Genomic DNA, 21,395 nt, shown 5'->3' on the forward strand with positions numbered 1-21,395 from the left:
CATTTCACCTCCAGGCGTCATTTCTTTGAAGCCTGCACCGCTGATAGAGCATTTGGGAGTGGGACAACCGCCGCACCGCCCTGTTCCGCATGGCCAATGCAGCCAGGACAGACCCCGCAGCCAGCAGAGCCCCTGCACCAGTGCCCTACTCCAGCACCATCCCTGCCTCGAGTGACCCGGCTCCACCACTGCTGGCGCCCCCCACCTCAGGTAAGACACCACTGGAGTTTTTTACTTTTACCCCACAAAAAGGTTACTTTAGCACCATGTTTGCATTGTCGCGTTTTGGAGAGCCCCTGATGTGCCTAAACAGAGAAAACTCCCACAAATGACCCCATTTTGGAATCTAGACTAGAGTTGAGCGAGTACCTAGCTACTCTTACTCGCTATACTGACAATGAGTACTGTCTAATACTCGTGCATTCATTCCAAATAGCATGTGCAATGCAAGTCAACATTAACTTTTATTAATCTGATCGCTGATATAATGTATTACAATGCATCTGCATTACAATACATTATACCTGACAGTGAGGTATACTCCTGGCATGGTCTAACAGGCTTGCCTTAGCTAGCTGATTATAGTGCTGTTTTTTCACGGATGTGTTTGTTTGAAATTATACATATGGAAGAAAAGTTATAAAAATATTAAATGGGAAGAATATAAAGGTTGCATACTGATTTAAGTAATCCTGGTGCCGTTTTTTCATTACTTTGGATTATTGGCAGGAATAGTTGCTTATTTAGCTACTGTGGGTGTGGTACATTTTACCTATTTCTGCTACTTTTTATGGACAATATGCTGATGGCCATCACGGTAAGGCCTAAGCCACACGGCGAGAAAATCGGTGAGAGTGGAGTGCGATAAAATATTGCATTCCACTCGGACCAATTTTAGCCTGTGTGTCAGCACACATGAGAGATTATTTTCTCACTCCTAATTGGACAGAGAAAACAATCGCAGCATGCTGCGATTGTAATGTAAGACTCTTTTCTCTCGCACCCATACAAGTGAATGGGGCGTGAGAAAAATCGCACTGCAGGGGTGTGGCCTGCATGCTGAAGGCAATGGCTGCTTAAGAGAGAAGCTCTGTGCTGTGGCTGTACAAACTGGCTCAAAGCTGCTTCAAATCGCTGAGAACTCTCCTCTGAAACAGTGAGTAATCCCCCCTGCACAGTATGCCAAAGGGTAGACCCCAGAAATCTGGACCCCAGCCAAGCTTACTGACTTTTATCCCAGGGATAGGGGATCCCCCTCTCCTCAGAAGATGTCTGCTGCTGCAGTGTCTCCCTTACACCAGGAAGAGACAGGGTTGGGAAGCAGTGTCACAGGCACTCCTCTCACAGAGGAAAGGCTGCAAGCCATGCTCAGTTCTCTGAAGTCATCACTGCAGGAGGATTTCAGGGATCTTAAGAACATGATTAAAGAAGTTAAAGAGGAAATCAAATCACTGGGGGACCGTACAGACCATGTGGAGTCTAAAATGGCCGAACTTGCTCAGTCACACAATGATCTGATTGATGCTAACACAGCACTAGAGGAGGAGGTGGGAATACTGAAAAACAAGCTTGGGGATCTGGAAGACAGATCCAGAAGGAACAATCTTAAAATTAGGGGCATTCCTGTGTCTGTAGCTGATAAAGAGCTGCCAGATTTCTTTCACAAGTTTCTCCAACTACTGCTCCCAGAACACACAGAAAGAGATCTCATAGTGGATAGAATTCATAGAATCCCTAAACCTAAAGGTATCGACCCCACTCTGCCCAGGGACACGCTGGCACGACTGCATTTTTATAAAACAAAGGAAGCAGTGCTCCAGATACTGAGGGATAACCCTATCCTCCCAGATGAATTTAATGATTTAAAGGTGTTCCCGGACCTGTCTGCTGCAACTCTGGCAAAAAGAAGAGAATTTTCCCAGTTCTCCAGAATCCTGAGGGAGCATGACATACACTATAAATGGGGATTCCCGGTGAAACTGATTATCTTCAGGGATTCTAAAACACATGTATGCCAGTCCCCTCCTCAACTGAGCAAACTACTTGAGTCCTGGGGATTACCCCTTACAATGCACTCAGACTCACGCCGGGAGCAGGGGGATGCTCAGAAGAAAAAGATCAATCCTGAGTGGGAACCAGCTTGAGGGAGTCTCGCCAGCCGCAGGAGCGTGTAGCTCTCATGTGACCTGTGATGTCACTTAAGCCCTCTGTTGTTCTCGCCTATGGCGAGCAAGTACTTCCCAGCTGTCCGGTAAGGATGAAGATGAAGTATTCAAGTTTTTTTGTTTTTGTTGTTTTTTCCCTCCACCCGTGCACCGTCCCTAACTGGTCCTCCTTGCCTGCCTCTGCCTGCCCTATGCCTCTCAGTCGCCCTGCCTGGAAACATCGTCCTTTCTGGGATCCGCCATGAGTATTAAGTTTCTGTCTCTCAATGTGAAGGGTCTAAATTCTCCTGCAAAAAGATCCATGCTGTGGAGAGAAGTTATAGCATCCAGATGTGATATAGCATGTATTCAAGAAACTCACCTTCTTACTGATGACAATAAAAGGCTACTACATCCAAGATTTCCACATATGTTCTTTGCAAATGACTCAAAAAAAAAAAAAGGAGGAGTGGCTATCCTGATTAAAAACTCTGTGGCTTTCAAAATGATTCATGTAACCTATGGTGCAGACGGGAGATATATTATTCTAAAGTGCCTCCTGAATGGGCTTTTGTATACCTTGGCATCGATTTACGCTCCAAACTCATCTCAACTAACATTTGCTCGGAAATTTTTCCAGATGTTTAGGAGCACCGCACAGGGGTCAGAGATAATCTGCGGGGACTTTAACACTCCAGTTCTTCGATCTATGGACTGCTCGGCGGGGTCCGCTAAGTCAGGAAAGGAACTGAAACAGTTGGTCGCGGAGTTTCATCTACATGACATATGGAGATACCTTCATGCATCGGAAAGGGACTATACTTTCTTTTCCCCAAGGCATCGGTCGTACAGCAGGATCGACTTCTTCCTGACGAATAGTAAGACTGTTCACAAGTGTACGGGTGCTGAAGTGGGTCTGATAACATGGTCGGATCATGCTCCGATAACTTTGGTTGTACAGGACTCTACTAGTGGATTTATGGTGCCTCAGTGGAGACTTAATACTAGTTTACTGAACCAAAAGAACGTTCAGGAGGAGGTTGTCTCCAAAAGATGCACTAAGGCTTCTTATCGTTGGATGTCATATTTTATATTGGTGTCAGTGTTTGGGTCACCAGTTATTGAAAAATGAATATTTACAGCTTTCCCTCCCTCATAATCCTGCATACCCCTCTGCCGGCATCATTGATTGGAACTTGTGTTATTGAAATAGGGAATAGTCATACCCTTACCCTGCCTACCCATGTGCAGTGTCAATAACTCACTAAGACTATCATATTACTTACCAAAGATTGCAGCGCAATGCTCACACTGGCCGGGGGCTCTCCTGACCCGAGCATGTCATTTCTATGCAGCTGTTACGCTCAGGTGATGAGAGCCATCGGCTAGTGCGAGCATTGTGCTGTGATCCTCAAGCAGTAATATGACAGTCTGAGTGAATCACTGACACCCGTCACAGAGGGGTGGGCAGGGGAAGGGTGTAAATAGTCATTCTTTCATTAACACAAGTTCCAATCATTGACACCCGGCACAGGGGGAAGGCAGTGAAGGGGGTGAATATTCATTAACACAAGTTCCAATCATTGACACCCGGCACAGGGGGAAGGCAGTGAAGGGGGCGAATATTCATTAACACAAGTTCCAATCACTGATGCTGGCAGAGGGGTGGGCAGAATTATGGGCAAGAAGAGGGGTGAATATTCATTTCATTAACTAGCTGGCATGTGACTATAAACTCCTGGGGCTTACAGCAACATACACCAATAATAGTTACATACCCTGAAAGGTGTGCTCAGGCCCTATTTCATGATACTATTAGTATGAGAATCTGCAGCTAGGGTTTACTTTTGGAGTAGGTTTTATATTTTAAGCATACTCCAAAAAAGCCGCAAAATCCTGCCAGGGCTAATTTTCAGGGGAGGACTTACAGTATTTTCTGGGAACCACTGTATATCTTAAAATATTTACTTTCCTGTTATACTGCACCCTATAGATAGGAACCAGCTAAAAACAGCAAACATTGGAATTGGTTAGCATATAGAAATAAACCAATATACAATAGAAAAATGCTCAATGGCTCCCACACATAAGATTAAAAAAGCTACTTACATTTTTGGAATGGAAAGTGTTGTAGCATCCACTACAGAACTGATGACGACACTGAGAGCAGTTAAAATGCATACAACCTCCTCTGGCCAGAGCATAAGAAAATTTGCAGTGTGGGCAAGCTGTGGGAAAAGGATTACATTACCAGCAGTTTTAGACTGGGGTGTTAAAGGTAATCTGTGACCAGGTTTTTGCCACAAAACATCGCATTCCACTTGGACCAATATTAGCCTGCGTGTCCGCGCACATGAGCGATTATTTTCTCAGCCCTAATCGGACCGAGAAAACAGTCACAGCATGCTGTGACTGTAATGCAAGACTCTTTCTCTCGCACCCATTCAAGTGTATGGGGCGAGTAAAAAAAAAAAAAATCGCACTGCACTCCGCGAGTGCAGGGCTAGACTGGCAATAGCCAGCTACGGAGAGAGGGAGATAATCCCTCCCTCCCCTCCTCAGCGCTGGCTCTCCCCTCCTCAGAGCCGGCCCTCTTCCCGCAGCTGAGGTCTGCTCGCACGATCGGACCTCAGTCGCAGGGACACTCGCATGACAGTCGACTCTGCTGTACTGCCAGCGTGAGCCAAGTGTCATGCGAGGGTATCGCAGTAGTGCCCCGTGTGGCCCCAGCCTTAGCTGTATACTTACTGATCCCATTCTCCTGCAAGTATACAGCCAGTCCTTGTGCCTGGTATTCAGCATCATTTTCTCTCTTCCAACTTTGGAAATCTTCACAACTTAGAGCTCGATGTTGCTCTTCCCACTGTTTTAGGAGTAGGAAAGTCATGTTTAGTTAGAAGTTAGAAAAATTAATTAAAGAGGTTTAATACACACAATACAAGATGCAAAAACCTGCAGTATTATAGTATTTTTCCATGTCTTTTATTGTCCAGGCAATAACAAGGGACAGACACCATGCCACTAAACCTGATGGCTCCAGGATGCACACTTGGGGCACGGCTCTAGGTTCTACATCTTCATTATACATAAACCATCTTCTATGTGCTCATTTCCTTTGCAGTCTATCTAGTTATCTATTTCAGTCACCAGCCGAAATGTCAGTGCTCTACAACTTACCGGTCGCTTGCATTTCCTGCAGAAGCTGCACGAGCACTGAGGACATTTTACATCAAGTTGATCGCCTTCATAAATAAATCCAAATGAACACTAAAAATATACACAAAAACGAGTCTATTAGTTACAGTTATTGGGGTACTTATGCGTAGTTATTTGTATTCTACAGAGATTACAGCTCCACAATTTATTTCTTTGTCGCTCCATTGGGAGACCCAGACAATTGGGGTGTATAGCTTCTGCCTCCGGAGGCCACACAAAGTATTACACTTAAAAGTGTAAAGCCCCTCCCCTTCTGCCTATACACCCCCCCGTGTATCACGGGCTCCTCAGTTTTTATGCTTTGTGCGAAGGAGGCACACATGCACGCATAGCTCCACAATTTAGTCAGCAGCAGCTGCTGACTATTTCGGATGGAAGAAAAGTGGGCCCATATAGGGCCCCCAGCATGCTCCCTTCCCACCCCACTCTGGTCGGCGGTGCGGTTAAGGTTGAGGTACCCATTGCGGGTACATAGGCAGGAGCCAACATGCTGTTTTCCTTCCCCATCCCTGCAGGGCTCTGGGTGAAGTGGGATCCTAATCGGTCTCCAGACACTGGGACCGTGCTCCCTCCGCAGCCCCTGGGGAATCTGCTGGACAGGAGCTGGGTATCGTCAGGGACAAGGCCCTGCTACTGTGAGGTACTCTGTGTCCCCTTGGGGACAGCGCATGGAGCGCTTGTGTCATACACGCTGCAGCACTGCTGGGTGTGTTAGTGCGCCGGGACTACCGCGCTGACCGCGCTTGTTTGCCGGCCGCGCTTATAACTTTAGTCCCCGGCTTTTGCGGCCTAGTACTGCATATTCCCGCCCCCGGGCCTGTCAGTCAGGGGAAGGGAGGGACGCTGCACTGGACGTCAGCGCTGAGGGCTGGAGCATACTTTGTATCCTCCTCCCCCCTCACTGAGCACAGTGGGACACCAGATTCCCGCACTTTCTTGGGCACGCCCACGGCCCCCTCCTCCTCACAGAACGCTGGCAGCCATTCCTGTCAGCATTTCTGAAGCTAGAGAGGAAAGACAAACGGCTCTGGGAGATCCAGGCAGGGAATCTGGTGGTCACACAACCGCTTTGGGCGGTCGGGAAGCCGCACCTGTTTCTAGGTGCTGGCCCCCCTGGGTGCCGAAGTGTATATATATAGGTTTATATGCTATACATTTACTCTGTACGGTCGCACTGGTTTTTGGCTATATACCCTCCCAGATTGTACTCAGAGGAGACAACAGCATGTCGTCTGCAAATAGCAAGGGTGCCAAAGCACAGGCTTACTTTGCAACCTGTACCTCATGTGCGGCTATGCTACCTGCAGGTTCCACCTACCCTCATTGTGTGCAATGCTCGGCACCTATGGTACTTACTCAGCCGGAGCCTCAGCCACTAGTGGGACCCTCGGCCCAGGTAGAAACACCGGCTGCCACTGTCCAGGTGACAGGGACGGAGTTTGCAGTATTCGCTGACAAACTTTCTGAGACTATGGATAAATGGTCTGCTAAGATACTAGAAGCTTTGCAGTCCAGACCTGTAACACAGGCCCCGGGCACTGTTGAATCATTGACCCCAGGCCCCCCTCGGTTGGAGCAGCAAAGTGCTCCTGGGGTGACTCATAGGTCTCAAGGTGAGGTCTCTGACACGGACCGCAGTCCCAGACCACCTAAGCGAGGTCGCTGGGAGCTTCCCTCGACTTCATCACACTGCTCAGGGTCTCAGCAGGAGGACTCTCTAGAGGATGAAGCGGAGGGGGCAGATCAGGACTCTGATCCTGAAGCCGCTCTCAACCTAGATACACCAGAAGGGGACGCCATAGTGAACGACCTTATAGCGTCCATCAATCAGGTGTTGGATCTTTCTCCCCCAGCTCCTCCAATTGAGGAGTCAGCTTCTCAGCAGGAGAAATTCCGTTTTAGGTTTCCCAAGCGTACAATGAGTATGTTCCTGGATCACTCCGATTTCAGAGAGGCAGTCCAGAAACACCGAGCTTGTCCAGATAAGCGCTTTTCTAAGCGCCTTAAGGACACACGTTATCCCTTCCCCCCCTGACGTTGTCAAGGGTTGGGCTCAGTGTCCCAAGGTGGATCCTCCAGTCTCTAGACTGGCGGCTAGATCCATAGTTGCAGTGGCAGACGGTGCATCACTCAAAGATGCCACTGACAGACAGATGGAGCTCTGGTTGAAATCCATCTATGAGGCTATCGGCGCGTCCTTTGCTCCGGCATTCGCAGCCGTATGGGCGCTCCAAGCTATCTCAGCTTGTCACTCGCAGATTAATGCAGTCACACGTGCCTCTGCTCCGCAGGTGGTGTCATTAACCTCTCAGGCGTCGGCGTTTGCGTCCTACGCCATTAATGCTGTCCTGGACTCTACGAGCCGTACGGCGGTAGCATCCGCCAATTCGGTGGCAGTCCGCAGGGCCATGTGGCTACGTGAATGGAAGGCAGACTCTGCTTCCAAAAAGTTCTTAACCGGTTTGCCATTTTCTGGCGACCGCCTGTTTGGTGAGCGATTGGATGAAATCATTAAACAATCCAAGGGAAAGGACTCATCCTTACCCCAGTCCAAACCAAAAAGACCTCAACAACGGAAGGTACAATCGAGGTTTCGGTCCTTTCGGCCCGCGGGCAGGTCTCAATTCTCCTCGTCCAACAGGCCACAGAAGGGTCAGACGAACTCCGATTCATGGCAGTCTAAGTCACGTCCTAAAAAGACCGCCGGAGGAACCGCTCCGAAAGCGGCCTCCTCATGACTTTCGACCTCTTCACGCCGCATCCTCGGTCGGTGGCAGGCTCTCCCGCTTTTGCGACGCCTGGTTGCCACAGGTACAAGACCGTTGGGTGAGAGACATTCGGTCTCACGGTTACAGGATAGAGTTCAGATCTCGTCCTCCGACTCGTTTCTTCAGAACATCTCCGCCCCCCGAGCGAGCCGATGCTCTTCTTCAGGCGGTGTGCACTCTGAAGGCAGAAGGAGTGGTGATCCCTGTTCCTCTTCAGCAACAGGGTCACGGTTTTTACTCCAACTTGTTTGTGGTGCCAAAAAAGGACGGATCTTTCCGTCCTGTTCTGGACCTAAAACTGCTCAACAAACACGTGAACACCAGGCGGTTCCGGATGGAATCGCTCCGCTCCGTCATCGCCTCAATGTCCCAAGGAGATTTCCTAGCATCAATCGACATCAAAGATGCTTATCTCCACGTACCGATTGCACCAGAGCATCAGCGCTTCCTGCGTTTCGCCATAGGGGACGAACACCTTCAGTTCGTGGCACTGCCTTTCGGCCTGGCGACAGCACCACGGGTCTTCACCAAGGTCATGGCAGCAGTTGTAGCAGTCCTACACTCTCAGGGACACTCGGTGATCCCTTACTTAGACGATCTGCTTGTCAAGGCACCCTCCCGAGTGGCATGCCAACACAGCCTGGACATTGCTCTGGAGACTCTTCAGAGATTCGGGTGGATCATCAATTTCACAAAGTCAAATCTGACACCAGCCCAATCACTGACATATCTTGGCATGGAGTTTCATACTCTTCCAGCGATAGTGAAGCTTCCGCTGGACAAACAGCGTTCACTACAGACAGGGGTGCAATCTCTCCTTCAAGGCCAGTCACACCCCTTGAGGCGCCTCATGCACTTCCTAGGGAAGATGGTGGCAGCAATGGAGGCAGTTCCTTTTGCGCAGTTTCATCTGCGTCCACTTCAATGGGACATTCTCCGCAAGTGGGACAGGAAGTCGACGTCCCTCGACAGGAACGTCTCCCTTTCTCAGGCAGCCAAAGCCTCTCTTCGGTGGTGGCTTCTTCCCACTTCATTGTCGAAGGGGAAATCCTTCCTACCACCATCCTGGGCGGTGGTCACGATGGACGCGAGCCTGTCAGGGTGGGGAGCGGTCTTTCTCCACCACAGGGCCCAGGGTACCTGGACTCAGCCAGAGTCCTCCCTGCAGATCAATGTTCTGGAGATAAGGGCAGTGTATCTTGCCCTAAAAGCGTTCCAGCCGTGGCTGGAAGGCAAACAGATCCGAATTCAGTCGGACAACTCCACAGCGGTGGCATACATCAACCACCAAGGCGGCACACGCAGTCGGCAAGCCTTCCAGGAAGTCCGGCGGATTCTGCTGTGGGCGGAAGCCACAGCATCCGCCATATCCGCAGTTCACATCCCGGGCGTAGAAAACTGGGAAGCAGACTTTCTCAGTCGCCAGGGCATGGACGCAGGGGAATGGTCCCTTCACCCGGACGTATTTCAAGAGATCTGTTGCCGCTAGGGGATGCCGGACGTCGACCTAATGGCGTCCCGGCACAACAACAAGGTCCCGGCATTCATGGCACGGTCTCAAGATCACAGAGCTCTGGCGGCAGACGCATTAGTTCAGGATTGGTCGCAGTTTCAACTGCCTTATGTGTTTCCCCCTCTGGCACTGTTGCCCAGAGTGTTACGCAAGATCAGGTCAGACTGCCGCCGCGCCATCCTCGTCGCTCCAGACTGGCCGAGGAGGTCGTGGTACCCGGATCTGTGGCATCTCACGGTGGGTCAACCGTGGGCACTACCAGACCGACCAGACTTGCTGTCTCAAGGGCCGTTTTTCCATCTGAATTCTGCGGCCCTCAACCTGACTGTGTGGCCATTGAGTCCTGGATCCTAGCATCTTCAGGGTTATCTCAAGAGGTCATTGCCACTATGAGACAGGCCAGGAAACCAACGTCCGCCAAGATCTACCACAGGACGTGGAGAATATTCTTATCCTGGTGCGCTGATCAGGGTTTTACTCCCTGGCCATTTGCCTTGCCCACTTTTCTTTCCTTCCTTCAATCTGGATTGGAAAAGGGTTTGTCGCTCGGTTCTCTTAAGGGACAAGTCTCAGCGCTCTCTGTGTTTTTCCAGAAGCACCTAGCCAGACTTCCAAAGGTGCGCACGTTCCTGCAGGGGGTTTGTCACATAGATCCTCCTTACAAGCGTCCGTTAGAACCCTGGGATCTGAACAGGGTGCTGATGGCTCTTCAGACACCACCTTTTGAGCCAATGAAGGATATTTCTCTTTCACGCCTTTCGCAGAAAGTGGTCTTCCTAGTAGCAGTCACATCACTTCGGAGAGTGTCTGAACTAGCAGCGCTGTCATGCAAGGCTCCTTTCCTGGTGTTTCACCAGGACAAGGTGGTTCTGCGTCCGGTTCCGGAATTTCTCCCTAAGGTGGTATCCCCCTTTCATCTCAATCAGGATATCTCCTTACCTTCTCTTTGTCCACATCCAGTTCACCAATGTGAAAAGGATTTGCACTTGTTGGATCTGGTGAGAGCACTCAGACTCTACATTTCTCGTACGGCGCCCCTGCGCCGCTCGGATGCACTCTTTGTCCTTGTCGCTGGCCAGCGTAAAGGGTCACAGGCTTCCAAATCAACCCTGGCTCGGTGGATCAAGGAACCAATTCTCGAAGCCTACCGTTCCTCTGGGCTTCCGGTTCCCTCAGGGCTGAAGGCCCATTCTACCAGAGCTGTGGGTGCGTCCTGGGCTTTGCGGCACCAGGCTACGGCTCAGCAGGTGTGTCAGGCGGCTACCTGGTCGAGCCTGCACACTTTCACGAAACACTATCAGGTGCATACCTATGCTTCGGCAGATGCCAGCCTAGGTAGGCGAGTCCTTCAGGCGGCGGTTGCCCACCTGTAGGAAGGGGCCGTTTTACGGCTCTATTACGAGGTATTATTTTACCCACCCAGGGACTGCTTTTGGACGTCCCAATTGTCTGGGTCTCCCAATGGAGCGACAAAGAAGAAGGGAATTTTGTTTACTTACCGTAAATTCCTTTTCTTCTAGCTCCAATTGGGAGACCCAGCACCCGCCCCTGTTCCCTTCGGGCTGTTGTTCTTTGTGTACACATGTTGTTCATGTTGAATGGTTTTCAGTTTTCCGAACTTCATTCGGATTGAATTACTTTAGACCAAATTATAAGTTTCCTCCTTCCTGCTTTTGCACCAAAACTGAGGAGCCCGTGATACACGGGGGGGTGTATAGGCAGAAGGGGAGGGGCTTTACACTTTTAAGTGTAATACTTTGTGTGGCCTCCGGAGGCAGAGGCTATACACCCCAATTGTCTGGGTCTCCCAATTGGAGCTAGAAGAAAAGGAATTTACGGTAAGTAAACAAAATTCCCTTCTTTTCAGTTTATTGCTGATTTTTCAGTTTTGTTTTTTCCTCCCCTTCTTCCAAGAGCCATAACGTTTATATTTTACACAATTAATGATATATGAGGGCATTTTTTTTGTGGGACAAGTTGTACTTTTGACTGACCCCAGTGAAATCGGTCACATCAGTGTACTGGAAAATCGGGAAAAAATTCCAAGTGCAGTGAAATTGCAAAAAAAAAAAAAAAAAGTGCAATTCCACAATTTTTTTTCTTTTTTGCTTTTGTTGCCATTTTTCTGAGGTCCGTAACTTTCTCATTTTTTTTTTTTTAGATCTGGGTCTGTGTGAGGAATTATTCTTTGTGCCCTGAGCTGACGTTTTTACTGATCTAATTTTGGGGTAGAAATTATATTTGATCTTTTATTGCATTTTATTGGTGGCAGCAACCAAAAAAAAAAAAAAAGAAAAAAAAGAGAATTTTGTTTACTTACCGTAAATTCTTTTTCTTATAGTTCCGACATGGGAGACCCAAACCATGGGTGTATAGCTTCTGCCTCCGGAGGACACACAAAGTACTACACTCAAACGTGTAGCTCCTCCCTCCGGGCTATATACACCCCCTGGATGACAATCTAACCAGTTCAGTGCAAAAGCTGAAGGAGGACATCCACCCATAAGTAGAGATAGAGTAAAACTCGGAAAGACCGGAACTCTGTCTACTAACAACAGCCGGTGAAACACACGGAACAAAAAACTGCCAACAGGCAACAGGGAGGGTGCTGGGTCTCCCATGTCAGAACTATAAGAAAAAGAAATTACGGTAAGTAAACAAAATTCTCTTTTTCTTCATCGTTCCTTATGGGAGACCCAAACCATGGGACGTTCCAAAGCAGTCCATGGGTGGGAAATAAACCAAACTGAGAAGTAGGCAAAACCTAACTTCACAAATGGGCGACAGCCGCCTGAAGAATGCGTCTGCCCAAGCTCGCATCTGCCGAAGCATGAGCATGCACTTGGTAGTGCTTCGAAAAAGTGTGCAGACTGGACCACGTGGCAGCCTGACAAACCTGCTGAGCCGTAGCCTGGTGCCTGAAAGCCCAGGAGGCACCGACAGCTCTGGTCGAGTGCGCCTTAATCTCTGGGGGAGGAGGCACCTGAGAACACTGGTAGGCATCGGTGATAGCCGACCTGATCCAACGAGCTAGGGTCGGTTTAGAAGCAGCGAGACCCTTGCACTGACCAGTGGTTAGCACAAAAAGTGAGGTGCACCGCCTAAAAACGGGGGTGCGTGACACAGATTCGGAGCGCCCGCACCAAATCTAAGGAATGCAACGCCTTCTCAAAGCGATGCACAGGGGCCGGACAAAGAGAAGGCAATGAAATGTCCTGGTTAAGGTGGAAAGAAGACACCACCTTAGGGAGAAAGTCCGGAGTCGGACGAAGAACCACCTTGTCTTGGTGAAACACCAAAAAGGGGGATTCCGAAGAGAGCGCAGCCAAATCAGAAACTCTCCTGAGAGAAGTTATGGCTACTAGAAAAACAACTTTCTGTGAAAGTCTAAACAAGGGAACCTCCCTGAGAGGCTCAAAGGGGGGTTTCTGTAAGGCCGTGAGGACCAGATTAAGGTCCCAGGGATCCAAGGGCCGCCGGTAAGGAGGAATGATGTGAGATGCGCCCTGCATGAAGGTGCGCACCTGAGCCAGTCGGGCGATACGCCGCTGGAACAATACCGACAGAGCCGACACCTGTCCCTTGAGGGAATTGAGGGACAGTCCTAGCTGTAGACCGGACTGTAGAAAAGACAGGATGGTCGGCAAGGAGAACGGCCAAGGAGCATGGTCGGAAGAGCGACACCAGGACAGGAAAATCCTCCAAGTCCTGTGGTAAATCTTGGCCGAGGAAGACTTCCGAGCCTGAGTCATAGTGGAGATGACCTCAGAGGGAATGCCTGAAGCCGTCAGGATCCAGGACTCAAGAGCCACGCCGTCAATCTGAGAGCCGCAGAATTCTGGCGGAAGAACGGACCTTGAGAGAGAAGGTCTGGGCGGTCCGGGAGATGCCACGGCACCCCTTCGGACAGACGGAGCAGGTCTGGGTACCAAGCTCGCCTGGGCCAGTCCGGAGCAATGATTATGACTCGACGGCCCTCCATTCTGATCTTGCGCAGAACCCTGGGCAAGAGAGCTAGAGGGGGGAACACATAGGCCAGACGGAACTGAGACCAATCTTGAACCAGTGCGTCCGCTGCGAAGGCTTGAGGATCGTGGGAGCGAGCCACGTAAACCGGAACCTTGTTGTTGTGCCGGGATGCCATTAGATCCACTTCCGGAGTGCCCCACTTGCGGCAGATTGATCTGAACACTGACGGATGCAGGGCCCACTCGCCGCTGTCCACGGTTTGACGGCTGAGATAATCGGCCTCCCAGTTTTCCACGCCTGGGATGTGGACTGCAGATATGGTGGACTTGGAGTCCTCCGTCCACTGGAGGATTCGTTGAACCTCCAACATCGCCAGACGGCTGCGAGTCCCGCCCTGGTGATTGATGTAGGCAACCGCTGTCGCGTTGTCCGACTGAACTCGAATGTGCCTGCCCGCCAACAGGTGGTGAAAGGCTAGGAGAGCTAGAAACACAGCTCTGATCTCCAGCACATTGATCGAGAGGGCTGATTCGGACGGAGTCCAAGTGCCCTGTGCTCGGTGATGGAGAAATACTGCTCCCCAACCGGAGAGGCTGGCATCCGTGGTGAGGATCACCCAGGACGGAGTCAGGAAGGAGCGTCCCTGTGACAGAGAGAGGGGCCGAAGCCACCACTGAAGGGAGCTCCTGGTCTGTGACGACAGAGCCACCAGCCTGTGCAAGGAAGAGATCCGCTTGTCCCAACAGCGGAGAATGTCCAGCTGCAGGGGACGCAGATGGAACTGGGCAAAGGGAACCGCTTCCATTGACGCCACCATCTGACCCAGCACCTGCATGAGGTGTCTGATGGAATGACGGCGGTGCCTCAGCAGAGAGCGCACCGCTAGACGAAGGGACTGCTGTTTGACTAAGGGCAGCTTCACAAGTGCCGGCAGAGTCTCGAATTGCATCCCTAGGTACATAAGTACCTGGGTCGGGGTCAGAGTGGACTTGGGCAGGTTGACAAGCCACCCGAACTGAACGAGCGTGGCGAGAGTGAGTGAGACACTCCGCTGGCAGTCTGCACTGGATGAGGCCTTGACTAGAAGGTCGTCCAGGTAAGGAATCACTGCCAACCCCTGGAGGTGCAGAACCGCAACCACTGCTGCCATGACCTTGGTGAATACTCGAGGGGCCGTGGCTAACCCGAAGGGGAGAGCCACGAATTGGAAATGTTCCTCTCCGATTGCAAAGCGTAGCCAACGCTTGTGTGAAACCGCAATAGGCACATGCAGATAGGCATCTCTGATGTCGATGGATGCCAGAAAATCTCCTTGGGTCATTGAGGCAATGACCGATCTCAGAGATTCCATGCGAAAGCGCCGCACCTGAACATGCTTGTTGAGAAGCTTGAGATCCAGGATGGGCCGGAAGGAACCGTCCTTCTTGGGGACTAGAAAGAGGTTTGAGTAGAAACCGCTGAACCGTTCCCGGGCGGGAACCGGAACAATTACACCGTTGGCCTGCAGGGATGCCACGGCCTGAGAGAAGGCGGCGGCTTTGGAGCAGGGGGGGGGGGGGGTGGACAGAAAAAATCTGTTTGGCGGGCTGGAAGAAAATTCTATCCTGTAGCCGTGGGAGATGATATCCCGCACCCACTGATCGGAGACGTGTTGAAACCACACGTCGCCAAACTGGGAGAGCCTGCCACCGACCAAGGACGTTGCTGGCGCAGCCAGATAGTCAAGAGGGGGCTGCCTTAGTGGCAGCGGCTCCTCCGGTCTTTTGAGGACACGGCTTTGCGCGCCAGTTGGGTTTACGATCCTTGGCTGCGGTAGTGGACGAGGTCGAGGGCTTAGAGGATGACCAGTTAGAGGAACGAAAGGAACGAAACCTCGATTGGTTCCTGCCCTGGACAGGTTTCCTGGTTTTAGTTTGTGGCAAGGAAGTACTCTTCCCGCCAGTAGCTTCCTTAATTATTTCATCCAGTTGTTCACCAAACAGCCGGGACCCAGCAAAAGGGAGACTCGCAAGGTACTTCTTAGAGGAAGCGTCTGCTTTCCACTCTCGAAGCCACAAGATCCTGCGGATCGCGAGGGAGTTAGCGGAGGCCACTGCCATGCGGTGAGAAGCCTCCAGGATGGCAGACATGGCGTAGGATGAAAAAGCCGAAGCTTGAGAAGTTAAGGCATCCATCTCAGGCATAGAGTCCCTGGTGAGGGAATGTATCTCCGCCAGAGAGGCAGAGACTGCCTTAAGAGCCCACACTGCCGCAAAAGACGGGGAGAACGAGGCTCCTACCGCCTCATATACAGACTTGGCCAGAAGGTCAACCTGGCGGTCAGTGGGATCCTTAAGAGAAGTGCCATCAGCCACAGCTACGACTGTGCGGGCTGAGATTCTGGACACCGGAGGGTCTACCTTTGGAGACTGGGCCCATTCCTTAACCACCTCTGGTGGAAAAGGAAAACGGTCATCAGAACTACGCTTCGGAAAACGTTTGTCAGGACAGGCCCTGGGCTTGGTAACAGTGGTCTGAAAACTGGAGTGGTTAAAAAACATACTCCTAGCTCTCTTAGGTGAGGTAAACTGGTGTATCTCTACCAGAGAGGCTTGTTCCTCTGACTCTGGTGGGTTGAGGTTCAGTACGGAGTTAATGGACGCAATCAAGTCACTAACATCCGCATCACCCTCAGACAAGTCAATGGGGTACATAGAGGTAGCGTCTGAGCCCACAGTAAACGAATCCTCCTCGCCCTGCACCTCGGCTCGTGAATCAGAGCCGTGGGACGAGGAAGGAGAAGGGTCCCTGCGTCTCCGTTTAGGGGGACGGGGTCCTAGGACATGCTCTGAGAGCTCTGCAGAGCTCGGAGCAGCAGAGGCACCCTGAGAAGAGGGCTGATGCATGGTCAGCAGTGTCCGGGACAGCTGCCCCATGGAGTCGGCAAAAGACTGGGAAATAGCTTTGGAAAAGGATGCTACCCAAGCCGGGGGATCAGCCACTGGGGCTGGAGCGGCCGGAGGAACCCCTGAGGAGGCTCCAGGCTGAGACACAACCATGTTAGCACAGGCATCACAATGTGGGTATGTGCTTGGCTCTGGCAGAATGAGCTTACATGCAGTGCATATAGCGTACAGCTTTGCAGTCTTGCTCCGGGTGACAGACATGCTGCTGAGGTGGAAGCTCTGCAGTAAGAATACACTCCTATAGAATGTCCTGAGAGTGTATAATAAAGCCCACAACCAGAGGTTGTGGCTTACCAGACCGCTCTCTGTGTGCCCTCCGGATTCCACAGCTTGGACCCCCAGTAAAGCGTCAGCCTTCCTAGAAAGCAGCAGGTTCAGCAGCCAGCGCCGATCAGTGTGATAAACGCTGAGAAAATGGCGCTGGGAGGAGGGGGAGGGGCGGAGATTAGCCCAAGAGCGGGAAACCGGAGGGCGAAGGAGAGATGCAGGGGAGGGAAACATCTCCTCAGAGAGGAGTGTCCTCCCCTCTGCTGGATGGCCGGTGGGCGGCGCCACTCTATTCCCCTGCATGAATGACATGCAGGGGAAGATGAAACCGAAACTAGGCCCAAACAGAAGCCGGGGCCTAGATTTTAACATGCGGCCGACGAGCAGGCACCTTCGGCGCGGTTCTCAGGGGAAACCCCCAGAACCGGCCGAAATTTACAGTAAAGACAAAAAACATACTTTCCCCCTAATAAAAGTACCCGGGACCCCTGAAAAACGTCTCAATACTTAGCTTTTGAGACGCAGGGCCAGTCCCTGAGGGGGGGCTAAACGCTCCTTCCAGCAGGAACCAGACAGGGCTGCGGATGGAGACCGGTCTCCTGCAAGCAGAAAGGACCGTGACGGCTCCCACTTCAACCCAGAGCCTCTCAGAGGATGTGAAGGAGCGCGGCATGTGAAGGCTCCAGCCTTGTAAAGTCAACCTTAACAGCACCGCCGACACAGTGGGGTGAGAAGGGACATGCCGGGAGTCCAGACTGGACCCGCTTTTCTTCCAAATCTTTAAAATCAAAATAAAAATGAAAAAAAAAAATCAGAGAATGCATGTGTGTGTGTGACCTCCTGAAACACAAAGCATTGAACTGGTTAGATTGTCATCCAGGGGGTGTATATAGCCCGGAGGGAGGAGCTACACGTTTGAGTGTAGTACTTTGTGTGTCCTCCGGAGGCAGAAGCTATACACCCATGGTTTGGGTCTCCCATAAGGAACGATGAAGAAAAAATAATTCTGGCATTTTTTTCCTTCATTACTCTGTTTACCAATAAGATTAATTTATTTTCTATTTTGATACATCAGATATTTCTGAGGCCAGCAATACCAAATGTGATTTTTTTTTGTTCTTGTGCTCTTTTTTTTTTTTTACAGTATTTAAAAGTCCCCTTATGGGACCTAAAGTTGTGATCGCCCCATCGCTTGTGCATCCTGATCTCTGGATATAGAAGGAGTTCTATCTGTGACTAGGAAGTCTATTGGTATGAAACAGGAGAAATCCCCCATGTGTGTGGAATTAGTGGAAGAGCTCACCCTTAGAATGGAAGAATTAATATGGCAAATAGCTGGTATGACAGACAAGAGCACCATGGATTATGCTTAGAGATCCTATAGATCTAGCTACTTGGTTATGCTATGAATAAGCTCTCCATAATCCATACTTCCACATTTTCACAACTTTCCATCTCGGAGTACTCAAAACGGACTGTCATCCAGGTGAGTCTTCTGTTTCCTCTTTTCCTATACATCCTAATCTAATTTTGCCGCATTGCTTTCCCTAGCTGTTTTCTTTTCTTTCTTTTTTAACGATGGTTAGCTGGTCTTACTTTTCTCAACCTAGCTACACCGCTAGAATAGACCCAAAAAAAGATTTAGCTTCATGTTCCCTTTTTTGTGTTTACATGTAGAAAAATGACTGCTGTAGGCAAGAGGGAAATAGGAGTGCAGCAAAGGCTAGACAGATGTTGGTGGTAGAGGACGGACATGGTCTTCTGAACACAGAACAGTGCATTTTCTGCTAGGTGCTCAAGTTTGGCATATTGCATATCAGATAGACAGATTGCTAGGTGGGGCTGGCAAAAACCCAGCAGTCATGGTATACATTGTTACCAATCACTAAATTAGAGGGAGATGGAAGGGCCTTAAAAGGATTACAGGGAACTAGGAGAGAAGCAGAAATCTAAGACCTCCAAGGTGGTGTTTTCAGAAATACTGGTGGTGCCATAAGTGTCACTAGAAAGACAGCAGGAGCTTAAGCATACAGATAAGTGGCTAAGAAGTTGCTGCAGAAAGGAAGGGTCTGGGTTCATGGAGAACTGGGCCAACTTCTCTGTTGGCTACAAGCTTTACGGTAAAGACGGGCTGCACCTCAATAGGGAGGGGGCAGCTGTGCTGGGGAGGAAACCAAATGGTTAGACAGAAGGAGGAGATTTTAAAGTAGAATCTGGAGGAGGGAGGGTAGTTGTGCAAAAAACGGGAAAGATATAGGAGATAGAGAGAAAGAGACAGTAGGGGTCAAGGAGGGATTAAAAGGAGCGGAGACAAGCAAGGAAAGTAGGGACGTGAGTAGGAGTAAAAAAATGTGTTAATAGTATTAAAAATCTGCTGGTGAATGCAAGAAGTCTTGCAAACAAAATGAATGAATTGGAGACTCTTATGTCAGCCACGGATTACTATGTGGTGGTCTTTACGGAAACCTGGCTGGATGAGAGCCATGACTGGGTGACAAACATAGAGGGTTACACCACATTCAGAAAGGCCAGAAAAGACAAAAAAGGTGGAGGGGTGAATATATTTATCAAATCTATGTCAAACATTTACAAATCCCCTAGGCCACATGGCATTCATCCACAGAAATTGAGCGTAGTAATTGACAGACCGCTGTATTTCACATTCTCTAATAACAGGGTTGGTGCCTCAGAATTGGAGGATGGGTGACGTGGTGCCGATTTTTTAGAAAGGTAAGAAGGAGGGCACTATAAAAAGATGACATGCAAAAATATATTGTATAGAATATTATAATAACTGACAACCAGCATGTTTCATGGAAGATAAGTCGTCTCTAATCAACATGTTTGGTTTCTATGAGGAGGTACAGTTAGAGCAGTCAGACTGGGGCATGCGCTACCATGAGAGGTATTAATGGCAAACACGATCATTGCTTTTAAAAAAGGGCTGGATAATTTTCACAGTACACACAAGTTTGTGGTTTATAGATAATTTAGTGGTCAAAAAAATGTAAAATTGGTGGAGAAGGTAGAACTTTATGGACCTAGGTCTTTTTTCAACCTATGCAACTACGTAAGAGTGATGGCATTGTGATTATTTATACTTGTTTGTTGTTTATATTGTATAATTGTTAATATATGGAGCTTTTCAGTTTTTGTCAGAGGGCAGCGTCAAACTGGTCCTGTCTTTTCTTATAGTCTAGGGCTATCTCTTTGAACCATGTTTTTTGGAAATGCGAGAGAATTTCAGAGAAATAAAACATACTTGTAAAGTAGTAATACCATTACAGATTTGTTCACTAAAGGAGATCTCTTATCAAATTATGCCTAAGGAGAAAATTGAAAAAACCTTTTTAGTGTATCTATCTTCTTTGCTGAGATTTGATCACAGCTTTAAACCTGTTTATTAAAACGACCATGCTTTGGTGACATTTCATCTTGTGGCTTTTGTCAGGCTACAGCTGACGAAAATCAGAAAGGGAAATGCTATACATTTTCTTCTGGTACTCTGGATCTACATGTATAGCAAACGCAATATACATCCATAGCAGACGTAGAGGCTTGTTCATAGGGAATATTCAATATAAACAAGAGTACATTCTAATGGTATGTTACTAAAGAAGGGAATTTTGTTTACTTACCGTAAATTCCTTTTCTTCTAGCTCCTATTGGGAGACCCAGACAATTGGGTGTATAGCTTCTGCCTCCGGAGGCCACACAAAGTATTACACTTTAAAAAGTGTAACCCCTCCCCTCTGCCTATACACCCTCCCGTGCATCACGGGCTCCTCAGTTTTGGTGCAAAAGCAGGAAGGAGGAAACTTATAAATTGGTCTAAGGTAAATTCAATCCGAAGGATGTTCGGAGAACTGAAAACCATGAACCAAAAGAACAATTCAACATGAACAACATGTGTACACAAAAGAACAACAGCCCGAAGGAAAACAGGGGCGGGTGCTGGGTCTCCCAATAGGAGCTAGAAGAAAAGGAATTTACGGTAAGTAAACAAAATTCCCTTCTTCTTTGTCGCTCCATTGGGAGACCCAGACAATTGGGACGTCCAAAAGCAGTCCCTGGGTGGGTAAAAGAATACCTCAATAACAGAGAGCCGAAAAACGACCCCTTCCTACAGGTGGGCAACCGCCGCCTGAAGAACTCGCCTACCTAGACTGGCATCTGCCGAAGCATAGGTATGCACTTGATAGTGTTTTGTGAAGGTGTGCAGACTAGACCAGGTAGCTGCCTGACACACCTGCTGAGCCGTAGCCCGGTGTCGCAATGCCCAGGACGCACCCACGGCTCTGGTAGAATGGGCTTTCAGCCCCGAAGGAAGAGGAAGCCACGAAGAACGGTAGGCTTCAAGAATCGGTTCCTTGATCCACCGAGCCAAAGTTGACTTGGAAGCCTGCGAACCCTTACGCTGGCCAGCGACCAGGACAAAGAGCGCATCTGAACGGCGCAGGGGCGCCGTGCGAGACACGTAGAGCCGGAGTGCTCTCACTAGATCTAATGAATGCAAATCCTTTTCACACTGGTGAACTGGATGAGGGCAAAAAGACGGTAAGGAGATATCCTG

At 49.6% G+C, this 21,395-nt stretch overlaps 1 protein-coding gene across 1 annotated transcript in view; it reads right to left on the reverse strand.

Annotated features, from left to right (window-relative positions):
- RNF31 (ring finger protein 31) overlaps positions 1 to 21,395 on the reverse strand; it is a 92,730-nt gene that overhangs the window by 13,607 nt on the left and 57,728 nt on the right. Inside the window, exons 15-17 of the mRNA XM_075319041.1 lie at positions 5,322 to 5,411; positions 4,893 to 5,007; positions 4,254 to 4,372 (exon numbers count right to left, since the gene is read on the reverse strand). Of these exons, the coding sequence (XP_075175156.1) occupies positions 4,254 to 4,372; positions 4,893 to 5,007; positions 5,322 to 5,411 (324 nt within the window). The remainder of the gene's footprint in view (positions 1 to 4,253; positions 4,373 to 4,892; positions 5,008 to 5,321; positions 5,412 to 21,395) is intronic.

Source organism: Anomaloglossus baeobatrachus, chromosome 1, assembly GCF_048569485.1.
Source record: "Anomaloglossus baeobatrachus isolate aAnoBae1 chromosome 1, aAnoBae1.hap1, whole genome shotgun sequence".
Classification (NCBI taxonomy): Eukaryota; Metazoa; Chordata; class Amphibia; order Anura; family Aromobatidae; genus Anomaloglossus; species Anomaloglossus baeobatrachus.